Source organism: Contarinia nasturtii, unplaced genomic scaffold (assembly GCF_009176525.2).
Source record: "Contarinia nasturtii isolate CC-2019 unplaced genomic scaffold, AAFC_CNas_1.1 Cnas_scaffold_695, whole genome shotgun sequence".
In the NCBI taxonomy this organism is placed as follows: domain Eukaryota; kingdom Metazoa; phylum Arthropoda; class Insecta; order Diptera; family Cecidomyiidae; genus Contarinia; species Contarinia nasturtii.
In genome coordinates, this window is record NW_022198046.1 from 9835872 (window position 1) to 9847166 (window position 11295).

The following is an 11295-nucleotide window of genomic DNA, read 5'->3' on the forward strand; positions in this document are numbered from 1 at the left end:
ATGCGACCAATTTAAAATATAATTCGCACAAAATCTACAACAATATCATTGCATTGCAGCAACCATTTCCCATTAAGCACACATTCTCACTCTGAAATGTGTCGAATGGTCGAAAATTAATGAAAATTAATAAACTGGGTTACGTGCGCTCTCTCTCTCATTCAACGTTCACGTTCAGTTTTCACTATGGGTTATGTGTGTAAAATGCAGATTTTTGTCCACTTCAACAGAGATCAAATCACCGACTCAATTGGGAATTTATATATTTTATTATTCTTTTTTCTCAATACACACACTCGCATTGACTTCAGCATCATCACAGTTTTAATTCATTTAATGCGCTAAATATTTTGCATGCCATGATTAACTTTTGAATATTTAATTTCTATTAATTTTGATAAAACATTTTAAATTGAGTAAACAAGTTTGACCAGTTTCATGTGATTTCATTTCGATTTTTTGAGGGGGTGGCTTAGCACTGCAGTTGGCCTCTTGCTATTGCTACCGATGTTGTTGTTGTTGTTGGTGTTGGTGACTATTTCGTTATTCCATTTTATGATTAAGCGTTCGATTAAATGGTATCAGCCGCATAAATCATGCGGTCCGATTAGTGCTTACAAATTGGATCGTTTACATTTCGCACTGGTATGTGTAGTCACACATGGAAGCGTGCGCGTTTGACTGCATTAACTATTCGGTGAGAAAATTTGTACGAAAAATCATTGTTTATTGTGGCTAATAGAAAATTACATTTTACTATGTTGAACAAATAATAATCAGGATTATCAGCGATAATATTTTTGAAAATTGTTAGCTTTTTGTGTGCGTCCAGCGTGCATCTTTTATAAGCGGAAATATTTGTGAAAATAATCATTTAAAATATATAATTTTACACATATAAATGTTCTTATTTTTACGATGTCGCATGAAGGTTTGAACGTGAACAATCGGCAAAAAGTTTTTCTGCTTTATTTATTCCGTTTGTTCGTTGTTCCGTTCAACTTTATGGGCTGCATCTAATGTCCGAATGCGTATGTGTGTGTGTGTCCTTGTTTAACTTGCTCTCCGATCTATTTCTCGAAAAATGTTAAGTAATAATTCATGCATTTAGAGAAAGTCCAGACCAAATGATTATTATCATTGTTTTGATTGTCTCTTCACGAATTAGGACGATGAGCCGCAAAATTTGTGCACGTAAATGTATGCTCGTAGTGTTCAATGTATGGCATAAATTGCATGGCCAATCCATTCCGGAAATGTGCATGCACCTGATTGTTGACAATGTGGTTTCTCGTATGTGTGGGAAAAATCTCGAACAAATTGATACATTTGCAACAAACCGGAATGAATTTGTCGGTTCAGCATCAAATTAACTCAAAGGTAATTTCATCTGATTTAATATTTAAACGAAAGTCGATTACAATTAAAACTTTGTGTTCAATACGTTGTAAAAGCAAACGGAAAAATGAAAATAACGCCAATGTTATATCAGTTTGAACCACTCCAATGAGACACATTCCCTTTTCGTCCATTCGTTCCGTTCATTTTGCTCATTTTCATTCATTGCTTCAGGTGAAAAGTTCCACGTTAGCATGGTATGCTTGGGTATCCTAGTTGTTGAACAACATCTATTTCTCGTAGTTGTGGGAACAGCTTTATTTCTTTCCCACATTGCATACATCTCAATTCGAAAATTTCATTGTATTTTGCCATTGGTTTGCTTAGACATTCCATAGAATGTCGATATGTCTCTACTATATACTCCAACATAGTTCATTACTGCATTTTCGGTTCTATTAGATGTGATTGTTGTAAGCCTTTTCCAGAAATCTTTCATTTGGAAATGGAACGAACGTGATAAAACAAGAGAAGACGAAAGACAGATCGAGCAAAAGAGAGAGAGAGAACATTTTGTTTAGTTTTTGACACTGACACTATCTCGAAGGCTGTATGGGCAAGAGTATGAGCGACGAACAAAACTACTCGAGAACAAAGTTTTTATCGAACATTTTCACCGTCACCAAAAATTGGTTTCTCTCGACAGACACACATTTTACTTATTTTTTTTAAACCAAAACATTTGGGCATTAAAACATTAATGCTTACAGCCGATACGTCGGCCTTCTATGTCTGTATTGGTCGGTATTACTATATATATTTTATTTTCTATAATTTTATAGTCTTATTCCTATTCACCATAGACCAAATAATTCATAAAACTTTATACATATCGAAAAATTATTATAAGACTACCGAATTTTGTTTGAACATTGAACACATTGCACCGACTTCGATGAATTTAAACGAGAAAAGTAATCAGCTTGGCTTTAGTTGGTTACGATGTCTAGCCAAAGTTTTAAATCGAGCAAAATATTGAGATCCCAAAAATCATCAACAGCATCATCACTTTTATATACACTCATGCTCTCGTTCACATGATACTTCAAACAAATATTTGTATTTTAAATTACTGTTATTGTATCACATGTCAAGACTTGTTAAACACATTCAAATTAGACGAAATACTATTACGTGCAGGCGCTTATCCACTTTGGGAAACTTGTTTACTCGAAAAATTGTATTTAAAATTCGTTCGCAAAGGAATCAGTTTCAGTCCACTTTTCATTTTACTGTAATTAAACATCATAGAAATTAACAGGGTTCATCATTTTTAAATTTTTGATGAATAATTTTTTTTATGGCATAGAACTAATGACAGCCGGAGAATATTTACTAAGTTATAAAATTAATAATTCATTGACTACGTATAATTACGTAATGTTTATTTATATCGAAAGTTTGTGATATTTGGATGAATTTTTAGTTGTTTGCATTCGACAATTAAAACGCAATCATTTTGGGGCGTCCAGTTTTATCCGTAAACGGAAAGACATTTTTGGGAACATGAGTGAGTTGTTCTTGTTCAATTATGTTGGATTGATTACACCACCAAACAGAGATTGAATAAATAGACAAAAGCATGTCACTATCAGTAAGGAAACAGTTAAATCGTTGTTTGTCCACTTTTTTTTTTAATTGAAACGAATTAACGAATTTACTGTAATTCATTCGAAATTTAAAAATAAAATATTCTCTTTGATCTTTCAAATGGTGTACGAATTCGTTGTTGAAAGTTTGATTTTAAAAGTGGAGACGCCAGATTTTTTCAAATATTTTTTTAGCTGAATTGCTGAATGGACACGTTAAAGTGCCTGAGTTTTATTTTGAAATTTACGTTGTTTTGAAAAATGAAGCTTCATTTTATCTTATAATCATAAAATCACTCTTGTTTACATTTAATTCCAGTGATTTGTAGTTTAGTAAAAAATTTGAAGCAAAATCCAGTAAAAACAGCTACTGTTTAAGCCCACTACTATTGTTTGAATACGCACTAATTCCAGTTTACACACAAATTACTCTATCATCGTCGTCTAATTTAATTTGGACCGGTAGTTAATTTAGATAAGTGTTATACGATTCCATTGCCATAATTTATCGTTCAGCACACTTACCATTCATATCAAATTATAATATGATTTGAATGACGTTTAAAGTCACATAAATAGTCAGTGCACGAGATAGTCGTTATCTCGGTTACTGAAAAGATGATACCCTATATGACGGTGACATTTGATGTTTAAACTCAAACGTGTCAAGAGGTAGCGAAATGGGTGATCAAGTTGCGCAAATCGAATATGATTTTACAAATGTGAAGCATCAATATTTGGCAGCTTTTGTAGGTAAGAGCGAATAGGCAACATTTATACTGAACTATTGTTTTTAATTGAGTTGAGATGTGATTTCTTCATATAGCCAATATAGTTTTCATAACTCATGGAACAATGATCGGGTGGGTGTCTCCAGCATTGCCTTACCTTTTATCGGAAAAAACGCAAATGAAAACGGGTCCACTATCAACTGAGCTATGGTCATGGGTAGGATCCATCCTTGGCGGAATTCGGTTTTTTCTACTGTGTGTCTGGGTTGCAAGAGAACTATGATATTTTTAACATTGCCGTCAATGTTTTGCTGGATAATTATTTACTTTACCCTGACACTTATTATCACATTTTGTTCGCGAGATTTTTCACGGGATGGTCTGGTGGTTAATAATACATTCAAATTTGATAACGATTATTCATTCAGTTATTGTTTTAGGAGGTGGCGTGCAGACGACAATAATATTATACATTTCTGATATTTCCAATGATAATTAAGTAAGAAACTGCAATGTCATGGATGATGTTATTAACACTGTAGTTAATATGTGTTAAATTTTTATTGCAATGATGTATATTTTAAAATTTCAGGCTACGTGGAAAATTCTCTCATCTTGCACAAGACATTAATTTATAAAGACAAGGAAAGATAAGAAAATTAGATTCAAAAGATTCAGTTTCGCATTCGATAAAATGAGGTCCAATTTCAGATGTGTTAAAAATTAATTGAGAAATAAATTATTTTAAACAGGAAGCCGAAAAATCATTGAAATTTTACAATGGATACACTGGAAAACTTGTGAATGAAGTGATAGCATTCAGTGCCGAATTCGAGTGGTTAAAAGCGATTGCGACTAAATTGAAAGTTGATGAAAAAATTATGTTAAAAGACATCTGTAAGTAATAGTTGAATGAATTTGAACTGGCGAACCCCATTCAAAACGCAATGTATTCGTTGCAGTTAATCGAGAATCAATTCAAGGGCTCTTGAATGGCATTATATTGGCAAGTTTAGTGCACTTATCAGCATCTCTGGTAATTGTCACTTACTCAGTTGTAATTTTCAAAGAAGTCGGAGATGTGCATGTTGATCCATACATTTCATCAATTATAATAGCTGTAATGCAACTGCTGGGCACATTGTGCACGACTCACTTGGGCGGAAAATACTGCTGATCATTTCATTGTTGGGTTCAGCATTCGGTCTTTTCTCATTTGCATTGTAATATTCGTATTTGCAGCGCGATGGATATGATTTGAGTGTATTTGCATGGACACCGGTAATAAGTTTGTCATTTGTCATATTCATTGCATCGGCTGGCATTGTTCCATTGATTTTTTTTGTGTACAATTGAAAATCTTCCAACAAAGGTGGGACATTGAATATTATCCATTGCACATTGTATTTAATGTGATGGTTGTTGTTTGCTTTCAGATTCGAACTATTGGTTTGACCATATGCAATGTCTTCTTCTTCAACACTATATCGTTTATTTGTTTAAAATTGTTTCCAATTTTCATGGCTATGATTGCTTTGCATGAAAGCATGCTCATTTTTGTCATTACATGGGTACTTGGGAGCATATATGTGTATTTTGTAATTGAAGAAACTATAAACACCAATAAATAAGGCTATCAGACAATTGGGATCAAAGAAAAAAGCTTTGTAGAATTAAGAAAAAAACAAACAAATATTCAACATCATTATTATATATCCTATCTAATAAGACCTGATTTTATTAATAAAGAGTATTCAGATAAGGTGTGACATATCTTTTATGAGAGAGTCTACCATCTCTCCGTAGTGATATAATAATCAAAGTTACAAATATCTCGTAGAGCGTTTCAATCACGGATTTTTTTTCTTTTTTTATCATTTTAATGAACGACACCGTCTCTCCTGTATCTAACGAAAAGATTTTTGATTTGAGTGTATTTTTCAAACAAGATAACACTTATCTCATTTCATCATTTCAGATATAGCAAAGACCTTTCCATGATATACCAATTGGTATTGAACTTAATTTATCGCTCACGCTCACAAGCGATATTCGTCGAAAAGAATTCTAATATTCGTCCTCTCTAATTTGGTTTTAAAAAAAATGGATAATAAAGTTACACAAGTCAATAATTATCAGTGTAAAAATGTGAAAAATCAATACATTGCAGCGGTTGCAGGTATGAATTCCAAAATTAAATGTATGAACGAATAATTTTCAATTCTCCATTTTTCGTGCAAATAGCAAATATAATTTTTCTTGGACATGGATCTATGAACGGTTGGTTATCGCCAGCGTTGCCTTTGCTCTTGTCGGAAAGTACACCATTAAAAACTGGAGTATTAACGAATGAAATGTTATCGTGGTTGGGATCTATAAGGTAATATAACCAATTTGCATTTCAGTCAGTAGCAAACATCTCAAACGTTTTTACTTCGACTAGTGCTCTTGCTGGACTTTTGGGAACATTCATGTTTGGATTCATTATAACATATTTGGGCTGTAAACGGTCAATGTTGTTGCTATCAATACCATGTCTTTCGTTTTGGGCGTTAGTCTTTTTCGGTGACACATACTATCATTTATTGCTAGCACGATTTTTCAACGGCATAACAGGAGGTGGCATCCAGTCTTCGGTTTGTAAAGATAATGTAATTTCAGTGATAATGTACAGTTATTATCAAAATTCTTTTATTGTTGAAGATGGTCTTATACATTTCGGAAATAGCAAATAACAACATCCGTGGACGACTCAATAGCATTTCTCATATGTCTAGAAACATTGGTATTTTAGGTGGTTACATTTTGGGCGCAATTCTTCAATACAAAACGATTCCGTGCGTATTTGCATTTGTTCCAATCGTTTTTAGCGTTTGGTTCTATTATTTGCCAAACACACCACAGTTTTATCTTCAAAAATCCCAATTGAAGGTAAAGCAAACTTGAATGTTTCTGTTATCACATTTTGAATTTATATTTTATTTCATAAAAAATTTACCTAAAAAAAATCAGCGAGCTGAAGACTCGTTAAAATTTTACAAAGGTCTCACTGAAAACAATGTAAACGAAGCTGTTGCGTTCAATGCTGAATTTGAGCGCCTTAAATCGATTGCAAAAGACCGAAAAATGGATGAAAAAACACCATTGAACGATATTTGTATGTATATTTAAATGCAAGAAAAAGTACGCAATTTTGTAAAATGTATACTTGCTTGGATAATTTGCAATTTTAGTTGAGAAGCATGCACTAAAAGGAATTATGAATGGAATAATTCTATCGAGTTTGGCTCATTTATCTGGATTTTTGGTTTTTATTACTTATGCTGGTAGATACTTTTTCCGTGTATTATGAATAAATATTTAATATATATTTATTTGCATATTGGAAAACGTTGCAGCGCATATTTTTGAACAAGTTGGTGCTTCTCAAGTTGATCCATATATTTCATCAATTGCTATAGCGGTTGTTCAGCTCATTGGCACTCTATGTACAACACGATTTTCTGATTCAATGGGCAGAAAAGCGTTATTGATCATCTCTTTATTAGGATCTGCATTTGGACATCTTTCATTTGCTTCATATTCTTATTTGAGTCACAATGGATATGAGTTGTCAGCATTTGAATGGGTTCCAGTCGTTAGCTTATCGTTCGTTATTTTTATTGCGTCCTCTGGAGTTGTACCACTAATGTTTCTTTGCATGGCAGAGAATCTACCCTCAAAGGTTTGAATGTATTCAGGCTTTTTGAACATTGGTTCCGATTTTGAATTGTTCTCTTATTAGGTTCGAACCATTGGCGTTACCGTGTGCAACGTTTTCATGAATTTAGTATCTTTTGCCTGCCTAAAACTATTTCCAGTTTTGATGGCCACACGAATTGGTCTGCATGGATGCATGATTATATTGGCGACTTTCTGCATATGTGGTTCATTATACGTACATTTTGTGGTCAAAGAAACAAAAGGTATTTATTATTATTTATTTCACCGCCAAATGCTGGCTGAACTTAGGTGTTTTAACAATTTTAGGATTTCACAATCAAAGCAATAAGTTAAATATGAGTAATTAATTTGAGTTTTGATTTAAATAAGATAGGTAGGTGAATAAATAAGTAGTATATAGGATTTCTCAATATAAGGGATAGTAGATTCTATTTAATATCATTGTCAGGCACTTTCATCATCGTAAATAAGTGGCCTCTCAGAAAATCACAGCATATCATAATTTTAGTCCACGGATCAGGCCCAGATCTCCATATTACCCTCGATCGATCAACTGAAAATCACAACATTCCATAAGCTTTTTGACATTTTGTATATATCGAAATTGTGATAAATGATAATAAATTCTAATCAGAATGTTTGTTCATCTCGAATATAGGCATATCGATGGATTCGATTGGTTCCAACGGGAAGAAAAACATCGAAAACAGCTAACGAAATATGAATAAAAATGTGATTTTTGTTTGTCTGCATAAATCATAGTCTGTTCCAAAACAAATACATACCTCATTGTGGTGATCTTATCACTTTCCAAAACAATAATAATATTTATCTGAAATAGCTTACAATAAAGATTAAGTAAACAATGAGAATTCATAAAGTCATTTTATTATCATTACAAGCTTTGATTTGATGGAGACGCCTTAGTAATATTACATCTCCAAATATATTCGAGGCTGTTTCCAACTTTGTACATAAATTGCACTGTTCATTCAGAAATTGGCATTTTTTACATTTCGATCGAAATGACTTCATTTATTATTTAGCTTTAACATAAATATCACGCATTTATCACTAGAAGATAAAGTGAGTGATATTTGGCATTGCATACATTGGAGATAAAACTACATTTTTTATATACTTTATAACAAAAAGATTTTATTGCTCAGAATGACCTTTTGTATTTGGATTGCATCATAATCGATACTTGTAGCGAATGTTCTTTTGATTTATTATGGGTTTTTCTAATCATTTGTATAATGATTGCATGGAGTACTTCGAAAAGATGATATCGATTATTCGATTTAATGAGCCAGTAATAATAAACATTAAATATTCTTATTTCTGGAGAAACTTCCTTTTCAATTTATGGCGAATTGTGCTCTTTTTTTCCAAATTCTTCAACAAATCGGCTTATTTCATCCGAACGAACCAAACAATTTCTCTTGGTATTTAATGAAAAAGACTTAAACATGCCTGGTTCAAAGGAACTATAATTTTCGCATCGTCGTTGCTTTCCACAAATTGTGGACCACAACACACACCTTCGTACAATTGAGTAAGACAAATAATTTAGTTAGATCGGTTTGACCAATCGGTGTTCAAATGAAAACAATGAAATCCATATTTATTTAGTTCAATCATTGAAGTAATATTGGTTTAGATTCAAATTCACCAACATACTTCAATTCATTCAATATGCATTGTCAGTATCGTTTCATTGAGTCGAGATTTGATTGTCTCTTTAGTGATTATTGTTTTCGAATCATCGTTCAATAATTCTATTGTTGCATCCAAACAATTAGTTTATGGAACAGACGTTCCGAATTTTGACAATAAATGAACACATAACAATTTCATAAATTGATACATTGGATAGAAATCCAATAATAATGAATAGCATGATTTTTGTATAAATTGACATGGAAAGTGATCGAAATCAATTAGTTGTGACTTAACAAAGATCTAATCAAAATGAAATTCGTCTTCGTTTTTGTTTTCGTTCTCCTTGGCTTAATCGTAAGTTTTCAATTGATGTTGATGAAAATTATTTAGGATTCCTATTATACAAAATGTTATAACTTTGTTGTGATTAGGCTCTTTCCAGTGGATTACCCAAACCATCAGCAGATCCAGAAGCTTCACCCAACCCGGGTTAGTTCAGAGTTAAAAAAATATATTGAATATATTACAAATTTCAATGTTTATTAGAGCCTCGAAGAAGGCGAAGATATTCTCGTCCACGATGCTGTGAGCCAAACTGCAATGTACCACCACCGCCGCCTCCCCCAGCACACCAGCCGTGCGAATGTCCACAGTGTTCGGGCAATTATAATCAAAATATAAACAAAAATGTAAACATCAATTCCAATTATAACGGGGGATACGGCTGTAATCATCCAAATTGCGGAGGCCACTAAATACACTTTTACAGCCATATTTGCACGATTAACATTGATGAAACGATTTTGACTAACATTTGAACGAACCGATTTCAATTTTTATTCAATTATTTGGCCTAAATAAATATTTAACTAATTTAAAACTGTGAATTAGATTACAAGCTCTATTTTTTGGATTATTTTTATAATTGAATTCTGGTTACTGTTTCGCAAAGCAGATTTTATTATTTAATTTCTATTTATTTTTATTCCATGATGGAATTATCATCTATATACTTCGTTAGTGAAACCGTGATGAAACACTTTTTGATAAACATCCGAAAACAAACTAATTTCAATTTTTCAAAAATTATCACTCAATAAGCAGAATTCATTTCTAATTCTGTATTGAAGTGCTGTATATAAAATTGTGTCTGTAAAAAATATTGCAATAGCCATCAAAATAGAGGGAACTGAATGGTACAATACAATTTTTAGTTTTGGACTTTTGCATCCAAATGAGAAATTATTGGAAAAGTCCGAATGAAAGTAAATGTTAAAGCGTTACTTTTTCGTGTATTTTAACTTACTCCAATTATGACTGTCTGAGTAAATATTTGGTTAAAATGGTTGAGTAACGATAAACACATGCCTCGGTTATGACACAATTTCCAAAATATATTGTATTTGTTTGGCATCATTTTTATGAAAGAGATCAATTGCGAAAATTGCTTCACAAATTCCATAAGGCTCTAATTCCATAAGCCTTTTAATCGTAAATGGACCACCCAGTCGTAATCTCTTAGTCTCACTATCTGTTTCCAAAGTTAAATGTATAATATCCATTGTTTATGAAATATTTGTAAATCTTTCCGTTTAGATCGAAATAATTGTTGTTTTCTAAATATAATCACTGACCTATTAGAACTTCAATGATTTCAGTTAAGAGGAAAGACTAATCACTATGTCTGACCCATAAAAAACATTTAAAAGTAACATTTTGAATACTTTTTATTAATCAGAAGTAACTTAGCTGGCACCATTATTATAGATCAAACTGTTCTTACAAAAAGCAAATCTCAACTAACTGGGTATAGCAAAAATGTAGTTAATTGGACAAATTCAAATAGTTTGAAACCTATATTTGATCCACTGCGAATAAAAGTGGAAATATACGATACCGCACTTTCGATGCCGATATACTTATGACTTTCATATAAGATGTAGTTATTGTATATTTTTGAGATTTGAAACTATACTGAATACACTTACAAACTATGTAATTATCAGGAATTTACTACAAGCTTCGAATGCAATGCATCAGCTATTTCAATTTTTATTCTAATCGATTCATTTCTTCTATGATAAATAATTTTGTTTAAAATGAATGCAAATAAATTATAATATAAACAAACAGGTGCTTTGACATATTATTTAGATCGAATTAACTGTGCGATTATAGGTTTACAAGAA

The 11295-nt window shown here is 32.1% G+C and overlaps 1 protein-coding gene and 2 long non-coding RNA genes across 9 annotated transcripts; 2 read left to right on the forward strand and 1 right to left on the reverse strand.

Moving 5' to 3' along the window:
* Window positions 1-4006: 4006 nt before the first annotated feature.
* On the forward strand, window positions 4007-5407 carry LOC116340574. Of its 3 annotated transcripts, none has more exons than XR_004201104.1 (5): window positions 4007-4217; window positions 4311-4615; window positions 4681-4754; window positions 4837-5090; window positions 5155-5407. It is a non-coding gene; the product is annotated as an uncharacterized LOC116340574 (long non-coding RNA). The 3 variants fall into 3 exon arrangements; XR_004201105.1 differs by having other exon boundaries at window positions 4041-4097; window positions 4159-4217; window positions 4681-5090; XR_004201103.1 differs by having other exon boundaries at window positions 4681-5090.
* Window positions 5408-5760: 353 nt separating this feature from the next.
* Window positions 5761-8313, forward strand: LOC116340571 (facilitated trehalose transporter Tret1-like). 3 transcript variants are annotated; one of them, XR_004201099.1, is made up of 11 exons: window positions 5761-5897; window positions 5963-6098; window positions 6162-6354; window positions 6422-6649; window positions 6731-6875; window positions 6952-7044; window positions 7117-7442; window positions 7503-7683; window positions 7748-7814; window positions 7890-8032; window positions 8100-8313. XR_004201099.1 is itself a non-coding variant. In XM_031767127.1 (10 exons), exons 1-9 carry the CDS (start codon window positions 5822-5824, stop codon window positions 7786-7788), a joined length of 1419 nt encoding a protein of 472 aa, XP_031622987.1. In that variant the 5' UTR covers window positions 5761-5821; the 3' UTR covers window positions 7789-7814; window positions 7890-8313. The 3 variants fall into 3 exon arrangements, 2 of the variants coding, with proteins under 2 accessions (XP_031622987.1, XP_031622985.1); XM_031767127.1 differs by having other exon boundaries at window positions 7890-8313; XM_031767125.1 differs by lacking the exons at window positions 7748-7814; window positions 7890-8032.
* LOC116340573 lies at window positions 7661-10890 on the reverse strand. Of its 3 annotated transcripts, none has more exons than XR_004201101.1 (3): window positions 10741-10890; window positions 8227-10637; window positions 7661-8151 (listed from the first exon to the last, which is right to left on the reverse strand). It is a non-coding gene; the product is annotated as an uncharacterized LOC116340573 (long non-coding RNA). The 3 variants fall into 3 exon arrangements; XR_004201102.1 differs by having other exon boundaries at window positions 8227-8273; window positions 8341-10890; XR_004201100.1 differs by having other exon boundaries at window positions 8227-10890.
* Between the last annotated feature and the right edge of the window lie 405 nt (window positions 10891-11295).

What these genes read in the sequence shown, in the direction of transcription:
- LOC116340571 (XM_031767125.1), top strand. Translation starts at nt 5,822, where the DNA reads ATGGATAATAAAGTTACACAAGTCAATAATTATCAGTGTAAAAATGTG. An exon ending in ATACATTGCAGCGGTTGCAG is followed by an intron (nt 5,898 to 5,962) that starts GTATGAATTCCA and finishes TCGTGCAAATAG; the next exon opens with CAAATATAATTTTTCTTGGA. An exon ending in GGTTTTTATTACTTATGCTG is followed by an intron (nt 7,045 to 7,116) that starts GTAGATACTTTT and finishes AAAACGTTGCAG; the next exon opens with CGCATATTTTTGAACAAGTT.